The 19,982-nt window shown below is 34.6% G+C and overlaps 1 protein-coding gene across 24 annotated transcripts in view; it reads left to right on the top strand.

Annotated features, from left to right (window-relative positions):
* PICALM (phosphatidylinositol binding clathrin assembly protein) overlaps positions 1-19,982 on the top strand; it is an 89,165-nt gene that overhangs the window by 8,930 nt on the left and 60,253 nt on the right. For all 24 annotated transcript variants that reach the window (XM_081063794.1, XM_081063790.1, XM_081063793.1 and 21 more), the window contains exon 2: positions 18,558-18,700. In XM_081063794.1, coding sequence (XP_080919920.1) covers positions 18,558-18,700 — 143 coding nt within the window. The remainder of the gene's footprint in view (positions 1-18,557; positions 18,701-19,982) is intronic.

Here is a 19,982-nt window from a genome sequence, read left to right as displayed (position 1 = left end):
TTGTGATGCAAAGTGAGTTTTGTGTTTTTTAAAAGACTTTATTGGGGAACAGTGTGTACTTCCAGGCCTTTTTTCCAAGTCAAGTTGTCCTTTCAGTCTTAGTTGTGGAGGGCGCAGCTCAGCTCCTGGTCCAGTTGCCTTTTCTAGTTGTAGGGGGTGCAGCCCACCATCCCCTGTGGGAGTCCAACTAGCAACTGGATTGAGAGCCCACTGGCCCATGTGGGAATTGAACCGGCAGCCTTTGGAGTTAGGAGCATGGAGCTCTTAACCACCTGAGCCACCGGGCCGGCCCTTTTTTCCAATTTTTAAACTGAGATGTAATTCATATAACATGGATTTTTCCTATTCTGAACATTTCATATAAATGGGATCTTACAATATATGTCACCTTTTATGTCTGGCTTCTTTCACTTAGCACAGTATTTTCAAGTTCATCTGTGTTGTAGCATGTAGCAGTACTTCATTCTTTTTTGTAACCTAATACTCCCTTGTATAGATATACCATATTTTGTTTATCCATTCATCCATTGATGAACATTTGGATTGTTTACTTCTTGAAACCCACAAAGAACAATACTGCTGTGAACATTCGTGTACAAGTATTTGTGTAAACATGTGTTTTTAGTTCTCCTAGGTATATACCTAGGAAAAGAATTGCTGGATCATATAGTAATTACATGTTTAACTTTGGGAGGAATTACCAGACTGTTGTCCATAGCAGCTGCACAATTTTACATTTTCAATATCAATGTATGAAGGTTCTAATTCTCCATTTTGCCAACACTTGTTATTTTCAGGTTTTTAAAAATTTAATTAAAAATTTTTATTGTAGTTGTCCTCGTGGGTATTGGGTATTACATTGTGTTTTTGGTTTGTGTTTCCCTAATGATTAATGGTGTTGAGCATCTTTTTATGTGCTTATCGACCATTTGTTTAGTTTATCTTTTTAAAAATGTCTATTCAGATCCTTTGCCCATTTTTAAATTTGGTTCTTTATATATTTGGGATGCTAGAAAAGTTCTTTATACATTTCAGATACTAGATCCTTATATGATTTACAAATATTTTTTTCTTATCCTCTGGCTTGTTTTCCCACTTTTTTGATAGTGCCCTTTGATAAAACTTTTGAAGTTCAATTTTTCTATTTTTTCTCTGTGCTTTTGGTATGATATCTAAGGAACCATTGATAATCCACAGTTACACAGTTACACCTAAACTAAGAATTTAAAAGGTTTTTAACTCTTTTAGGTTTGGACAGTTTTGAGTTAAGTTTTGTGATGAGGCATAACGTGATATAATGTGATGAGGCAAGGTGGTATTAAAAAAGAAAATTAGGGATATTTGTTTTTTTTCCTCCTTTTGAAGTTGACATGGAGTACAACTCTACTACCTTTGTGTAATATGGAAATAGAGATTAATGAAGGAGAAAAAAATTTCCTTTATCAGTCTACAGTATTTCGTGTAGTTCATTGACTGGTAAATGGAAATATTGGAGTCAAACATTCTTTCAACTGGATGGACCACTTAATCTAATCCAAAATACGTTTTGAAGGTTCTCAATATATAATCTTTTGAGTGTGAAGAGATAATACACAGTTGCATGAGTATCAGTAAGCAGTTACTTTTGTCCACACCAAATAGTGTGTGTGTGTGTGTGTGTGTGTGTGTGTTGGGTGTGTTTCCATAGTATCTTGTACTTCATCATAATGACACCTTTCATATGTTGTAATTCTTTATAGTTCTATAATTGTTTATAGAGAGACCTTGTGTTTTCTTTGCTATGCTAAGTACAGCATATAGCAAGTATGCAATAAAGAGATGCTAAAAAATTAAGGAAGATGACGTTTTCATGGGTGGTGTCTAATGTGTTATCAAACAGTGCTTCAGGATTTTTCATATAAAGGAAGAGGAAGATTGCTGCAGGAGTGATGGTTTTTGCTGTGAGTAGTGGTTGTTTGTTTAAACTTCTTTCCGTTTCCATGATCAAGTACATTTTTATTCCTTATTGATTGAAAAGTGAGGAATTATGGAAGTTGTGAAACAAACTTTCAGAATTACGTTATATAAAATTAGGGCAGTTTGACACACTAAAATATAATTTATTTCAGGACCTACCTATTATTGGTATATTTGACTTCAAATGAATTTAAGCTAGTCAAATCTTGGGTGTTCTGCTTTCTTTCTCTTATTACCATGATTATTTGCTTGTGTGTAATTGTTAAAAGTGAATTCCATAGAGTCCTTGATTTTAGACTTCGTATTATCTGTGGTATAACTGATAACAGAATGCTACAGGGCCTTGTTTGCTAAGTGCTTGTGTGTTTTAAGACATTGGCAAAACATTTAGAGTGCAAATAAAGATAGTCAGAGACAAAGGATATGCCTGCAATAGGCTACATTGAATGATCTGGGCATTGACCTTGATTGGCTTCTTCCTACTACCCGGTTTAGCTATTCCCTTTGTCTCCTGGTCTAAGGACTGCGCTGCGTTGCCTATGAAAATCCAAATTAATTTTGTTTTGAAAATGAAATGTATAGAAATCTTTAACTCATTTGTGTACCTAAAGACTCAGTCGTTTATCATTTTATGTGACTCTTTCTTGGAGAAGGCCTGAGTGAAAAAAAAAATTATAAGAGCAAATAATTTTTTATTTCATGTTATTTTAGTAAATTTCCCTAGGAAACTGTATTAAAGTCTTTTGCTTGCTCTATGAGCAAGAATATGGGGAAAAAGTTCTGAGACTGAGTTGTTTAACGTTGGGCAGTACTGGCAAAAACCCTGGTCAGAGGCAATAAGTGGGGTGCTAAGGGAGAGTGATCAAGGTCTAGAAAAGAATGTAAAGATGAATGACACTTGATCCTTACCTTACAAGGAACTTGAGATCTAGTAGTGAAAATGTTTAAACAAATAATTATAATACATTGAGATAAATGCATAATACTTTTTACATAAAGCATCAAAGTAGGGACTGGAGTAATTAATTTTAAAGTATGTTAGTGATGGCTTCATAGAGGAGGTAAACAGGAATTTTAAGGATGAATAGTGATTTGCCAGATGGACAACAGGGTTCCTCTTAAGTAGATTAGCACATGCAGTGACACAGAGGCAAGAAAGAGCATGTGTTTAGGGAAAACTTGAAATAGTACTGTATGGTGGAATGCAATGTATTAATGGGAGAAAAGGGAGATGAGGCTGGAGAGGGGAGTGCTTAAATGTCTTGTAGGGAAGGACAGGAGTTATTCTTGATAGACTCTGGTTTCTTCAACCCTCCCTCCCAAATTCTCGTTTTAGAATCCTTTTCCTCCCGTTTATTAGCTGCTTTCCTAGCTTTAGATGCCAATGTTACGGAACTAGGAAAGTACTCTTTCCTTTTCCCAGGTAATTTGTGGTAGGGTTATTGAAAGGGATAGAAAGGAAGGAATACACAATCCAGTTGCCATTTGTGCGGGGGTCTAGATAAGCTTTGGCATTCGAAAGTGGACCTCTGAATATTGTTATATATGGTGATTTGCATTGCTAAATAAATAAAATAAGGTATACTGATCTCATGGCTTTTATGAGCTTGTCTGGAAATCGAGTTTTTTGAGTTCCAAATTTTTGAATGGACTTCAAGACAATATCTTATCTGATGATGGTCAGTATGACTAGAAAAGATCTGATAATAAGATTTTTGGATATCTTTGATTTATGTGATCTAACTATTAACATCTATTTATCTGCAAATAATACTTAATTATCAGTTATTCTTAGTTTAAAGCTGGATCTCTACCAAACAAGATGTTAGTTTTGAGGAAATTAATATACTCATTAGCACTTACATGTTGAGTGTCCATTATATAACCAAGTTACTGTGTTGAGAATGTTAAGAAATCTAAAAGTGAAATCACTGGCCATGTACCCAGTCTAGTAGGGAAGATGACGTATACAGGTATCTATTACCAGGCAAATGTGAGGTAAGTTCACCGAAGATCTGAGGAGAGAGAAATACTGCTTTTGACAAGGGGGAGAACTGATGCCTTAAATGATAAGCAGTGAGGAGCAGAAGGCCTTTCAGGTGGAGGAAAGCGCATGAGCCAACATTTGTAGGTAGGAAGGCTGGAACTGTGTTTGGGGAACAGAGGAGTCTGTTTAACCAGAGAGGGTAAATAGGGTGCTTTGGCATTGAGGAAGGACAAGTTGGGTGTAAGGAGAAATACAGTTGGATAGGTTGTAGAGAGAGTATGGATATTAATCATATGCCCTTTCGGTATATCTCACGTTGGACTATAGTTAGAGCTGATTTTCAAAGTTGTATGAGGTGTGATCATAAAATATGGTGAATGTTTAAATTAAAAATAAATTTATTACAGTAAAAAGACACATACATGGCCATTAATCTCTCCGCAAAACACTCCCCCTCGCTTTGAACATTCTTATGCCATCGTTCTTGCCACTTTCTGAAGCAGTTCTGGAAGGCATTGTTCGATGAGGGAAGACAGCCGAATCCTTCTTTCCATCCCTCCTCACCTCACCTTTCTCCCCCAGTTGGCCACATGAGCCATACCTAGCTAGCCATGGGAGGATAGCATTTATAATTAAATGTCTCCCCTATTCCTCTGCAGAGTCATTTTCTTTTTCTCTGCTCATAGCATCTTGTGCATGTTTATCTCTCCTAAAAATAGGGATTCTGCTTTATTTATATCTTGGTATCTCTAGTACTCGGAATATGCTTGATGCATAATAGTATCTTAGTAAATATTTAATACCTCTTTGAGGAAGATAATGGATTTAAAATACTGGGCTAGTGAACTATTTGGTGAATAGTCTTTCGTTTTATTTTTTTAATTCTTGGATAGAATTAATCTTTATATTGAAACTACTCAGATATGATCTTGGTTTTTAGTTGGTTCACTTGATAAGTTCATAGTGTTCACGCTAGGATTATGAATTTGATACCTGAAAATGAGTGATGGCAGAACGCCATTTCTTTCTGTCAGGAGATGGAAACCTTTTAAGAGAGAAGCTTACGCTTAAGCTGCTTCCTATCTTTGGGTCTGTAGACTTAACCTGGAAGTGCTTTTTCTTTGACTCTGTTCTTCAGTTATGTTTTCCTAATTTAGTCAGTGACCAACCAAAAAGGTAGTGTAGCTGTTGAGGCCCTTTTAAATATAGTTTACGTTTTCTGCTTTTACTTAGAATGATTACTTTTCTGGGGCAGATGACTAGAAAACTGCTATTATGTGTACCTCTCATGTAAAATCATGTAAGCCCCCTACTCACTTAAAACCTGGTGAGTTGAATTAGTTTGTTTTGTATAATAACATTCTTGGCTTTTCAAGCTTTGCTTATAAATTAAGTTTTGTAGTTTCTGAGGCACTTGGAGATGGGGATGCCCAAAACTCTTGAAACTTGTTCCTTGTGAACTTGGGTTGAATACTGTGTTTCCCCAAAAATAAGCAGTTTGCTCCAAAAGACGCCTTAGAGCTGATCGTTTTCTGGGTCTTATTTTCAGGGAAACAGGGTAATATGATGTCTTCCGTGTATCCAGTCAACTTCAGTTCATTGTAGCCAGAATGAGGATAATGCCAATGAGCAGGAGATGCTATACCAGACGAGGTGTTCACTGTCTGTACCAAGTTTTAGATTTGTGAGGGCTATGAAGAGAATATGTGAATTCTAGAATAAATAGGGAAGTGATGATGACAAAACTCAGACCACTTGGAGTGAAGAGACAGAATTGAGAGAAAATACATACATGTGTCTTTATCCCTCAATCCCTCCCTGTAGTGGAAAGATTACTGTTTTAAAGAATCCAGCTACAGTACAGCTGTTAGTTTGTGTTACTTTAGATAAGAATTTAAATTTTTACAATGGAGCTAACAGCATCCCTTGCTTGTCACAAGGTTGTTGTGATAATCAGAAAACTAAGGATATGAAAGAACTTCGCAAAGTATAAAAGAATCCGCATGTATAAAGATTTTGCCACTTTTTAAGATCAAGTGCAAGTAACTATGGTAACACTTCCCGATTGAAGAAATTGGGGTTTATAAACCTTCTAAAGAAGGTTTTGCAGAAGTCATTGAGTTTGAGACGGTTTCATAATACTGTATTGGAAAAGTGGTGGAGAAATAGTTTACTAAAATGAGAGAAAAACTTACCAATAAAATATACTAAGTAAAACTAACACTAATATTTGTAGTGGTGCTTTTAAGCTTACAAAGTACTCTAATACAATATATTGTGAAAATTAATTATTCCTATTTCTAAAATGGACAAATTGAAACTGGCTAATTAACATGCCTGAAGTCATAAAAGTAAATAGTGAATCTAGAATTAGAATTCATTATAGATCCTTTGCTCATTCTGATGTCACTTTATCCTGTTTGTTGTAATACAGTCCTAGCACATGGAAATGAATGGGGCCATGCATGGAAGTCGTGGTAGAATCAACTAGAGCAGAACTTTTGTAATGGTGAATTTAGTATCATCATCCTGACTGTTTGAAGCAGAGATTGCAAATGAGTAGCACTTAGGATAGACTATTAAATAAGTGTAAGTCAGAGAAGAGGTTTAGAAAGAAATTAATTTTAAAGGAATAGAAAGAACAAAAACCAGACACTCTTTCTCTCCACCCCCTTCCAATCCCAGTCATTCTGGAAGGTATCCAATATAGCAGTGAAAGCAAAAACTAGTTAATGTTCGCCACTATTTGTCAAGTGTAGGGAGGGATCATATTGAAAAGCTGTAGTATTCAAAGTAGTAAGTCGCATTTTAGTTGGGTATAAGGCTTATTTGGGGAGCCTTTGTTAACACAGCAAAAGGGGGAAATTGGTGAAAGATTGGTATTTTAGAATGAAGGGAGAAAGATGATTAAATTTTTCCTTGCTACTTTTTGTCTAGATCATTTAAGATTTATATTACATTTTCATAAACAAGTGAAAGACAAGTTCTCTCAGAAATTTGAGGGACTCTTGAGATATTCATCCACAGACCTACTGGATTTTGAAAAATTATGTGACATTGTCTATCTGCTTAAATGTAGATACTTCCATGAAAGTTTCAACTGTTTTTATTCTTAGTCTTTTATTATTATTGTTATTGTAGTTACTAAAGGGAAGAAGAACTACTAAATTTAAAAACCATTGTATTATATACTGTATATGTTAAGAGTTAAATTCATTGTTTTTAAACTTTCTAGCAGCAGAGGTCTATTATCAAAATGCCTGGTATTGAGAAATATTTAAAGCCTATATTTAGGGGAAATAAATCCATGATTGTGCAGTGTACAAAGTAAGTTGTGATCATATGGACTTTTGATGGAAGAATCTTCAAAATATTAAATATTCTTAAATTTTTTTCCTGTAATATACTTAGGTTGATGGCTTTTAAACTGAGTGAGTCAAATTATAACTTTATTTTGGAATTTAAATAACATGTACCCAATTCCCTATACTCGTGCATTCAAAAACATTTTTAAAAAGTTTTTTTTTCCATATCAACATTTTTTGATGGCTGAAGCTTGGATTTTTAGATTGAAACTGGTGGTGGTGATGTTTTTTTTCCTTTAGTTAACATTATTGAGGCATAATTTACATTGAATTTTTAAGTTAAAAATATAATACCTTCACTTTAATTTTGACAGCTCAATAAAGCAGATTTTTAAAACAATCTCAGGCAATACTATGCTTTTTAAGAAAGGCATCTGTCAGGATGAAATTATCAGGTTTTTTTTAATGCTAAGAAACAGGGAAATATGGGTCATAGAATTTTACAAAAACAGGTAGTTGTATGCTTATGAAATGCAAGGATAAGGATTTTTTTGTTGAAATACTCCTAGTGATTATTCCTTTTTGTAGAAACTTAAAGGCTTAAGTTTAATTAGGAAAAATACTTTGGATTTGTTTTATGGTGGTATATTAATAATGTATTAATAATTGGTCATATTTTCTATTTATAGGACATTATTTTAAAACTTAAAGCCATGTAGATATTTGGTGCTTACTATTTTTGGCTATATCTGTCATTACTTTTTATAGCAGTTCAAGAAAAGATTTTTCAGAAATGGCTTTCACATGTTACCCAGTGGCTTACAGGGGGCCTCTTGATGCCTGTTTGCTACAGGTATAGCACTTGAATGAATTGTAGTAAATGGCTGGTGTAATTTTGACTCACTTAAGGCCAACAGATTGCTTTAATTGTGAAGTGTATGAATGAATAAATGAGATTCCCACTGTCTACTTACTATCTACATAAAACTAGAGGCTTTGCAGAATCATTAAGATTCCTGTTCAACATGACTGATTGGCAAGGCTGAAGCAGCCGTGTGTGACGTAGAATGTGGGATGCCTCCATACTTCCCCACTGTGTGGAAGATGATGGTCGATCAATTTGGTCAGTTCCATAGTCCTCCAGGCCTCTGGTGACGCACTACCATTGTTACTGTAGTTTTCCAAAGTCTCCTTTATCCCAGACTCCTTATTATCATGTATTAATAGCAACCTCCACCAAACACATGTCCCATCTTTCTTAAATACCACCATGTATTTTTGTTCATTTGTTTACAGATTGTCTCTCTGCACTAGTAGATAAGTTTCATGATGGCAGGAGCTTTGTCTGCTATTGTGTTTCTAACTCCTATTTGGAATATTAGAGTATGCAGCGAGTATTGTTGAATATAAAGGATTTCTGTTTGTTCTTACTGCGGTTTGTAAAGATAGGGGAAGGTGGCATATAAAGATTCTGTTCCAGTTGCGTTGGGAACATGAAACTTGTGTTTTCCGGGTGAAGTAGACTGGCAGAGAGGCTATCTGCAATCCATTTTCCTTTCTGACTAGGCAGAATTTAAATTAAGAGAAGACATAAAACTTCTTTTGGATTCCTATGTTTTAGACTTAGGCTTGGCTATTACAGAATAACATTAACCTAACTATGGGGAGGACTTTTTGCCTGTTATTTACTCTTCTCCCCCTTGAACTTTATGAGTGGAGAAATAGGCTTTTGTTTCACTTACAAATCTACAAATATTTGTACCATCATATCAACATATGTTCAGGACACTATGCCACACATTGTGGAAGATAAAAGAAAACAGAAGATTCCTGAATTTATTCTAACAAAATAAAGAATGAGTCTTGATTGCTTAAAACAAAAATGGGACAGTCAGGTGAGAGTTGAGATTATGTTCCTATTTTTTAACCATGAGATATATTTTTGGACATAGAGGTGAAAGTTCTAATATTTCCAACTTCACAGAGGGCCTTAGATTGATTTTCAGAGAACAAATTTGAGAATTATTTGCATAGAAATTTCATTGAAGTTAAGAAATTAGATGATTTTTCTCAGGGTGGAAGCATGTTTGTATTTTAGGAGGGCTGTGGAAGAACCAGAATATCATGCTCATAGAAAGAAAAATGCACATCCACCAGGAGTAGATGGTGTAGTGTGTTAGTTCCTTAGCTACATGTAGATTTTTATTAGGTCACTTATAACTAGGGTGACATATAATTTATTCCAAACTGGGTCACTTTTGAGAGTGAAAGGATATGCTATCTGAATGGGACACTGGTACAACAGGTGTAAACCAGGACCGTTCCAGGAAAACCAGGACACTTGATCATCTCGGACTAATAACACGGTTTCCTCCAGACTTAGTTGCAATTCCTTGAACCACTCCAGATAATTTTTTTTCCCCTGTAGAATCTGTGATATGTACTCACAGAGCCTCTCAAGTTTTGGTTCCTATTTCCTGGTCTTGTTGGAATGAAAGGATTCTTTCCATTTTTTCCTGCCTCCCTGGACTGTTTTGATTTACGGCATGTGGAGGTAAGCACAGTACTCATGATGTATTGTTAGTTGACCTTTTATTATTTTTTAAAGAAATGTTTTATGTGTTTCTGATCCAGTATTAGATTGTTTTTGAGAATCCTGGTTATAACTTCTTAATGGAGCTGATGAATTACTAGTAAGTTTTTAGAATGAAAAAAAAGAAAATTTGTAATTTGGGCATTTATTCTTAAATTACTTGGTACTTAATATGTTTTCTTTCCTACAGGTGGGGTTATAATTTTAAACTTCATATCTTCAAAGAAGGGAAGGAGAACATCTTTGTTTATACTATGAAGATCATGTGTTTTTTTTTTTAATGTTGGAGAACTGTAATGCTTTCATTTTGTTTTCCTATTCAGTTCAAATAAATTGTTATGTGATGTATTTTATTCAATAAGTAACTTTTTATTATCTTATATTAGGTTGGTGCAAAAGTAATTGCGGTTTAAAAGGTTAAAAATAATTGCAAAAACCATAATTTTGTACCAACCTAGTATTTTCTAGCAAATTAAAAATTAACACAGAAATAATAGTTATCTTTGAGGTAGTGCTTACTAAAATATGGTTCTCCGCACCTCTGATATCCTTATTTGGAATCTGGGGTGGGAGTATGGTGTATAGATTTGGAAATCTCCAGGTTGGAGTACTAGAATGGAACCCTAAACAATCTCAAAATTAGGGAGTTTGTTTATAGACAAGCCTGAACCCATTTCTGTTCTTGCCAGAGTCCTATTGTTTCTCTGTATAGTCGTCCCTCTAGTGGTAGGAATGTGGAATACAGCAGAACGCCAAGGAGAAGCTCTACCGTTTCAGACTTTTAATATTAAGAATGCTTACATACTAGACAAAAACCTTTTGATAATGGGGTAGGGGTGGGGGAGGAGGAGGACCCTTTCACTTGAAAAATAAGTCTGTGGCAATGAATTCTGAGAGTATTCCAAGAGTATATGTTTTTCTATAGAGAATTTTCATGATTTAAACTTTCTTTTTTGTAAGATTTTGTGTAATTATAAAAGATTTACAGGCTAAGAGGCAAATGCATAAATAATGATAGATAATTTTAAGAGACAGTCGTTTGGTCTGATTTGAAAAGGATGCTTTTTATATGATTAAAATTTTAGGGCAATTACATAATGATTCTATTAACTAAAACAATTTATTTTGCAGTTTGTAAATTAAAATATGGACAATTCAGCAAACTTGGCTTGTGTTCAGCTATGACTTAAGAGGCTCGTTTAGCCAGACATTAATATAGAGTACCCCAGGATTGTCTTTGTTTACCTAGATCCATCTGAATTCTTTCTTCTCTTAGGTGTTCCCTCTCTAGTTCTACTTCTTTCCTCTTCTGCAGATATAAAGGAGGTCAGTCCTTTCTCTTTTGTTGCTTTTTAAAGTGTTCTGAAGACACACAGCACTTGATATATCCCCAGTTGTGTGATGTATCCCCAGGAATGCCTCCTAAATCTGTTACATTTTTTATTCCTCTTTTTAAAAAATTTGATTTCCTTAGGTGGCCTCCATAGCTACCTGAAATTACCACTGATGGAGATCTTTTCAGGTTAATGTATCTTCTTAAAAACCAAAACCAAACAAAAAATCCTTTATTTAAAATAAACACAGCCAGATAAGAGGATTGTGAAGACTTAACAGCAGGATTTCTGTTGAATAGTTTTTTTTAGGGGGTTAAAAACCTCTCCTTTTACATGGTGATTTAAAAAAAAAAAATCAGTTAGCAGGCAAGAAAAACATATTGCTTAATAACCAGGTTAAATACGCACATAACATGTACTTTTATCAAAGTGTGGGGTAATTTTTGCATTTCTTAGTTTTCACATGTATGAATCTTTAGTCCATTCATTTGGCAGAGAACACAGTAACAGGAATAGCATTATCTAGTTCTAACAAATTGATTTTCCCTTTAGCTGCAACTAGTTTTTTTTTAGTAAGATGGGATTTTGCCTTACTTTCTTTGTGGATTCTGGAAGATTCCTTCTTATCTACCATGGTGAGAACTAGAATTTCTATTGTATCAAAGTATTGGCCTACCTCTGTAACAGTGGCTACGAGATTTCCATCTATTATACTATACAGCTCTTATGTTTACCACCTCTTCCTCACATCATTAGGAAATGAACCTGTCACAGCTGTGCTTTCTGCCAGTGATCATGATAGGCTCCAAAGGGTCTAGAATGAATTGCAGTACAGGATTGGTGTTTGCTGTGTGACGTTAGAGGTGCTTACTGAAATTTGTAAAATTAGGGGGAAAAATAGTAATATAGTTTTGTTACGTATTGGTTTTGACCACCTGTTCATATATAACTTAGTTGCTGAGTAATTTTGGAAGTGTCCTATTTGCATCACCCTGTATTTGGGCAAATACAGTCAGTATAAATCAAAATATATCTACAGTTTTTAAAAAATGGAATCTTTTTTTTTTTAACATGGTTTTGATTTAATATACTGCAAGCATTTCTCCCTGTTGGCTTCTTTTTTTGCCATGTGTTTGTCAGTCTCTTAGTATTTCATTGTCAGACTGCTGTCACTTAATGAATTACCCTATCACTATTGGGCATGTCCACTTACTTCGGTCCCTTAGCTTTGTAGTACTTTTATCAATTATTTGGATATCTTTGTCATTTCTTTCTAATAACTCTGAATGTTTTCTCTCCTCTTTTAAAATTAACTCCGTCCTGTTACTTACACTGAACACCCTATATTGTGTGAGTCTTCCCAGTTTTTATCTTAACACCCAGTTAAAATGTTGGTTAGACTTATTAACGTTTAAATTATTCTGTGAAGACCATATTTTTTAAGTTAATTCTAATGGAAATTGTGTTAAAGTATAATGTTGTATTTCTCACAGAGGACCCCACAAACTTTAAAGATAAAATTGTAACAGTTACATCTTAATTTGGACCATAGTTTATGACCTCTTACACACACAAAAGAATTGAAGGGGAGAAACAGTTCATTCTATTTCCCAGACATTTGACACTTCTGATGGGCAGATATGCCTCTTTGTGTATAATTTCTTTTGGCTTAAGTCTGATTTCAAATAACATGTTTTCTAAATACTTTAAAATTTATGTTAAATGAAAAAAGTGTTGCTGATCCTTTATAACAAAAGTCCAAAAACTTTTCTTACCTCTGCTAACCGTTTCTTGGTGAATATTTGTTCCTTTTGTTTGTACTCCTACCCAGAAAAAATTTCAAAGATAGGATAATGAAGCAACATTTGATGAACTGCTTAAATTGCCTTCCAAACTGAGTATATTTCTAATTTTCTAGATGTTTGAAAAAATCAGTCTTATGTTACCTAAATTCATTCTTAAGGCAATTGCAAAGAGGACAGTGTTTCCTTGAAAATAAGACCTAGCTAGACAATCAGCTCTACTGCGTCTTTTGGAGCAAAAATTAATGTGAGACCCGGTCTTATTTTACTATGCTATACTTTTATATAAGACCGGGTCTCACATTAATTTTTGCTCCAAAAGACGCAGTAGAGCTGATTGTCTGACTAGGTCTTATTTTCGGGGAAACACGGTATCATTCAAAGTGACTCTTTTGAAAGACATAGTAGCACTTGGCTACATTATCATGATACTTTTATTTTTAACCTTTTTTTTTAAAATCTATATTCTTAAGGTAAATAACTTGCTATTGTTTTTAGCCAAGTTCATTTATTTAGAAAATCTACTTGCATATAAGCGTAGTTTTGATTTAGCCTAGTTGAGTGCCTGTTTAGATGGAACTCAGGCCTCTACATTTTGCTAATAGTACATGCCACTGGCTGGGTTGCCTGACTTGCTGTGGAAGTGAACCCTAAGTACCCTAAGTTTCTAAGGTTAGTGAACTCTGTCTGGGGAGGTCTGTATAGGCTTGTGGGCTGTACTAGGAATATGGCTATAAGATTAATGCACTAGGAATATGGTTATAAGATTAATGAAATCGTGTGGTAACTAGTCACTTCTATTTTTTTTTACTTTGCTGAACATTTTTCCCTAACTACAAAAATAGTTTTTTACATTTCACTACTTTTCTTACTGTTTTTGTTAAATTAGTTAGAAATTTAGGACTTCCATTAAAATAAATTTAGGACTTGCATTAAATTGGCTAGTTGGGTATTTACTTTGTATAAGTTTCCAATCGCACTTATCTCTTACAAAAATTTAATTCTATTAATAAATCTGTCATTTAGTAGTGAGCTCCTTTGACCTTACCTGTGGGCAAGCACTTTACCTATGTTAATACAATTCACATTTATGTTGTCTCCTCCAAACATTGTTTGATCAGCATATAAAAAATAAAAGGTTCCTTCTACCATCTCTCTTTGGAAAAATGCTCATTTCCATCGTAGGCCTATTTTCTTCCTTCCCTTAAATACTAGAAATCCTCATGAATTCTCACCTATACCTAAAGCAAAAACTTTTACACCATGTAGTGTTTTTTTGAATTGTTAATGTAATATTTAAGAAAGTATTTTAGTTTTTATATTCTTAAGATAAATAACTATAACAATATAAGATGTGTTTCTACTTTGGAACCCTTTTGATTGGTAAGGGAAATTTAATGCCAAGTTTGTGCTTTTTAAGAAATGAGATCTCTCGGATTGAAAATGGAAAAAGCAGTACCTATCAAGATTGCCATAATATGCAATCTTTTGTTTGGAACTATTTGCTTTTGGTTAGTCATAGGTGGGGAAAACATTTCCTTCCTGAGTTGTTGGAACTCAGACTTGGAAGCATTTTTAAGTTACTACTATAGTAGAAACATTGTGCGAAGGACAAATTACTTCATGGAGAAAATGACTTGTTGAGTTAAAATGCTATGGGGAAGTATGTTCTGCAGAGTTTGTGTAACTATGCAGTGTTTTTTTTTCTTTCTGTCATATTTATATAACCTTGGTTTTGCATTTGGTCTACTCTGGATTCATAATCTCATCATGAACTCTTATTTCATTTTTCCTGTTATATGTGAAGTGTTATATTTTGGCTTATGGAGTTATTCTTCAGTTTTTATGTGGTCATTTCTAAAGCATACTATAGTTTTCATAAGCATTATAATAAAAACCTTTATTTGTTAGATCTCCTTTAACTTGAAATTTGAAAATTTTCACACATAATGGTCTCAGGTTTGTACTTAAACCTTTTGGGAAGAGCAGGTTGTGCACATAGTTGTAGATTGTGGGTTTAGTCTATGTAAAAATTACCAGTTTTGTGTGCTTTTTGAAAAAATGTCAGGACTGTCCATATGCATACTAAAATGAATATAGTTATTCAAAAAGTAAAGAGTGACTACTATATGTGAGGCACTGTTCTAAGCCTTTGGGGATACAGGAGAGAACAAAACAGCCCTGCTCACATGGAACTTATATTTTAATTGGGAGAGAAAAGACTAAACAAATTAGGATGAGTTAGATATGATGGTAAGTACTTTGGAGAGAAATCAAAGTAAGGGAGTATAATGAGGGATTAGAGGTAGAAGAGTGCTGTAAATATTCAGAGACATTCATCTGATACTGTGACATTTAAGCAAAGATCTATAGGAATAAAGCGAGGGAGCAAGAAGTATAGATATCTGGGAAGAGTATTCCAGGCTGAAGCAGCAGCAAGTGCTGGGCACCTGAGGTAAGGGTACTCTGTTTGTGGGAAGCATTGCAAAGGAGACATCGGTGTAACTGCAGCCAAGTGATGCAGAGGGGAGAGCTTATCACAGAGGCAGCAGATCGATTATATATGTTCGGTGCATAAAATACTGTAGTTGAAACTGAAGTCTCTATACATTTGGGCTTCATTTAAAATCAGGCTTTATCTGACTAGCAGTTTATTACCTCCGTGATGAATAGTATGGAAATTGCTCTAATATATGGTGATGGAAAGAGAACTGACTTTTGGTGGTGAACACACAATATTATATATAGATGATGTATTACAGAATTGTACACCTGAAATCTATGTAACTTTCCTAATCACTGTCACCCCAGTAAACTTTAATTACAAAAAAGAAAAAGAAATAAATTGCTAACAAAAATGTTTGCAGGCTCCTTTTAAGGTCTCTTGGTCAAGTAGAAGAGAATGATTTGGAAGTAAATAATTACAGAGTAATCCTGTAGTGTAGAATTATGTACCAACTTTAGTGACTGTGTGGAAGGTACCTTAATGTGTGAAGAGGAAGACTTCACAGAGAGGGGAAGACTTCATTCGTTTTGAAGAATAAGCAAGAATGGAAAGATTTCTCTGTGAAACAGCAGCAAGGTACATCACAGAACGCTATGGTGGCTTTGTGTTAGAAACTAAGTTTCAAGGAGGACATTGACAGGGGCAAAATGTATGCCATCCTTTAAGAAGTGGGGACATCATTGAAGTTAGTGATAGTCACTGTTGTGTTGTCGATCGTTTTGTGGCCAATTTAGAGAATGTTTGGGGGTGTGAGGTGGGTGAGACCCCAAGTCAGGTGTCATTGAAAATGAGGAAGTCAGTGGAGCATTTCTCAGTGGGGACACTTTGGGGTGGGGAGTGCTTTGGGGTCACTTTCTAATTGTGGAGTGCTGATTGTGCAATACAGGACAGTCAGTCTCCTCATCCTTCTTGTGAAATAGCGATACGAGGCGTGATCAGACAGTACAGTGAATGTTTAAATTAAAAAAATTGATTACAGTAAAAAACATTGCTATTAATTCCCCTCAAAATATTGCGTCTCGCTTCGAACACTTTCCCATTGTTCTTGCCACTTTTTGAAGCAGTTCTGGAAGTCCTCTTTCGTGTCCTCAGTGAGTGTGATAATCTTATTTCCCAATTTTTGAATGCTCCCAGGAGTAGTGGTGCCCCCTAGTTAAGAAATAAATAGGATCTGAACTCTGGCTTTGGTAATGATAGTGTGATGGAGAGGAGAAAGTGGAATTGATGGCGCTTTAGGAGTCTTGGTTACTTGATTGGCTTTAGGGAGTGTATATAAACACACACGTTGGAGTACCTTTGGTGCAGGCAGTAGCGTGACAAATTTTGTGACAGGTTCAATTTTGCAAACGAATAAAATAAGATTATGAAGAGTAAAATGACTGGATGCCATTGTGAGGAAGTAACTTATATTTAAGAATTGAATAGCTTAAGACAGTTTTTGGAAGGATATAAAAAAATTAGATACATAAAAATAAATACAGGAAAAAGCTAGGAATATAACAAGTTCAGAACTTAACCACTATGCTTGAAGTTTTAAAGGATTCAAAATGAGCAAGAGATGGATAGGATAGGCCTTCCCCTCTGTATTTTGAGAGGAGAAAGCTTAGCTCTGGGAATAAGCCAAGCACAATATATTCTGTGTTGTAGGAAAGGTATACAGTACTATTTAAGAAGATTCAAAGAAGGCAGAGAGCAAATTCTACTTTTTACTATTAGAAGCTGAACTATACACCTGCAAATTGAATGCAGTGTTTAATTTTTGTTGCAAGTAGTCTGAATTGTAAAAGCCTTGTGCCATTGTGTTTCATGGGCACTGTTTGTTGTGCTTTGTTCTTTAAGCATTGTTGGTCAGGATAACTACTTGTGTAGGAGTAAAATGCGTTTCGTTTCCTTATCAAATATAACTTTTTATAATAATTGGACCTATTAAAACAGTTTTGAAAGATTATAAGCAGATAAATGGTCAGTTACATTAATGTTTCTTGCTAGCAGTTAAGGCCAAGGTAGATAGATCACTTGAATTCATATTTAATCATTATGCATTAAAAGTGAACAAATTGCTAATGAGTCATGAATAACTTTATTTTTTTTCCCCTTTATAGTAGTTACAACTGAGATATTTATACTTGTTTTATACATACTTTAAAAGTAAAACAACTCATTTCTTGGTCTTCCTCTTGGTTCTCTAAATTTGATGCTATTTTGTAATTTCTTTATTGAATTTGGCAATAATCTTTAAGCAATTGGAGGTGAAACCTTGTGGTCTTTTAAAAGCTTTTTTTTCCCTCCAGTTTTGGTACTAAAACAATTGGACATTAGACTATGTTATAGTAAAGCATGCCAGTTAGAAATGCAAAATTGGAACTTAATATTGTTTTAACTTTTTCAGGGTAATGGTGAGTAGAGTTTCTGGATCATTTCTTATTTGGAAATTTATTGCAATAAGAAACTTTAGTCCATTTTCAGTTTTGTTTGTCGGTGTTAGCTAGTGACTACCAACTGATACCTGAGATAACTCAGTAGAACTAAAGGGAGAAAAGAATGAGAATTATTTTATATAACGAAACTGAGATCCTACCCTCTCAGATACCACACGTATCTGTTGTCTTCCTGTTAGTGCAAACACAGCATTCTAGGGAGGATATTAATAAAGGTAGTTTGACCTTCAGCTTGTTCATGCTTCCATTCGTATGATTTTTTTAAAAAAGTTTTTTAAAAGGTAGGGATGAATAATGCTGTTTGTTACTCTGAAGGTTTATGAGTAGTAAGAGAACTGAAAGTTCCTCAAGGCCTTGAAACAATTCCTTTTGCGATAAAACACTTGAGGTAGATTACTCCCTGAGGGAGTTTGGTTTATTTCTGCTGTTATTGATCATTTAGGTGATCCTAATGAATACACTGTTTAATTCTCACGTAGATTGCAGTGGTCTCAGTTGTTCCGAGAGCTTTTTAACAGGTTCTCCAAACTACCTATTGATGCTTTACTCTTTTAGACCTTTCACCTGTTAGTATGCAAATCTGGGATTAACAAGAAATTAAAGCCAGAAAGTAAATTTAATTTTTTTTTTTTGCAGACTTAATTCAGTGCACAAATGAGATGAATGTGAACATCCCACAGTTGGCAGACAGTTTATTTGAAAGAACTACTAACAGTAGTTGGGTGGTGGTCTTCAAATCTCTCATTACAACTCATCATTTGATGGTGTATGGAAATGAGGTAAGCAGAATTTGGGGTTAACAAGTATACTGATGTGTTGCCTGATTATTCAGCTTCTCCTACTGAAACTTGAGGAATGGCTTCAGCAACTGAATAATATAGGTTAAAAAGGCAAGGTGCCTAGGAGGAAATACAACTGTAGACCTTTCAGTTTGAGTGCAGGTGGCTTGTAAACCAGAAAGCCGCAAGTGGGTTAGAGTTTAGAGGGCTTCAATAATGGGATCAAGAAGCAAAACTTGATGCCTAGAGGTGGGTTCTATAAGCAGCACTGGTCTTTGCAGGCCTTGTATATTTATGGACTGTACGTCTGTCTGTATCCAGTTGCTTTTTTGCTGTAGATTTCTGTCTGATCTCATATGGTTGTCTATGAAAGCACATTGCCTAATTAATTACAAGGGTGTGATGGCCTTTTGCTAGAGGGACTGATTGAAGAATGCCTTCTTCAGTAGAGAGGTGTTCTGAAATCTTCTCTGCTCAAAAGGGGAACAAATAAGATGCATAAGCTTTTGCAGTTTAATATTTGGAGAGAATCATCTTGCTTTCCATGATAGCCTAAGGAGCTCATTTTTGAATTATTACCTTAAATGCTTTTCTCAGTCCAGTATACTTAACTTGTAAAATTGTATTAAAAGGAACAGTTAGAATTGTTTTAAAAGAACATTCTAGTGGAACTAAATAAATCGACATTGGTATGTACCTGAGAAAAATGTAGCCCAGTGGTTGTTGGGAGATAGCTAACTTCCATAGAGATGAGGAGGGACGTCAGTCAAGGATGTTAGACTTCTGAGCATGGTGACTTTCTGACATCCATCACTTTACTCGTTATTTTGGGCTTTTTAGTCATGAGACTCTTCTGTTATCTTTGATAGATACAAATAGAGCATCATAAAGTTCAGAATTAAAACAGGAATTTACTCACAATTTTATCATTCAACAAGATCTATTTGCTGCATACTTTGGTGTTTCCTTTTGGTACTTGTCCAAAAGTATTTTTATAGCTATTACCATAATCTAGATAAAATATTATATTTAGTTTATATATCACACCATAAGCATCTATATTCTTTATATTTATCATCTTTAGTTATTACATAATTGATCATGTATTCCAACAGTATTTTCTTAACTGTTATCCTTGCTGGAAATTTAGTTAAAGCACCACAATGAATGATTTTATTTGTAGTTTTTAAGTTTTAAAAATTATTTTGCAAGTGTTACCTGAAATACTTAGTCAATAGGCATGACCATTTTTAGGACATGTTACTCAGTTGCTTTCTAATTC

This window comes from Rhinolophus hipposideros (assembly GCF_964194185.1).
Source record: "Rhinolophus hipposideros genome assembly, chromosome: 10".
Classification (NCBI taxonomy): Eukaryota; Metazoa; Chordata; class Mammalia; order Chiroptera; family Rhinolophidae; genus Rhinolophus; species Rhinolophus hipposideros.
This window is presented reverse-complemented; position numbering and strand designations above follow the sequence as displayed.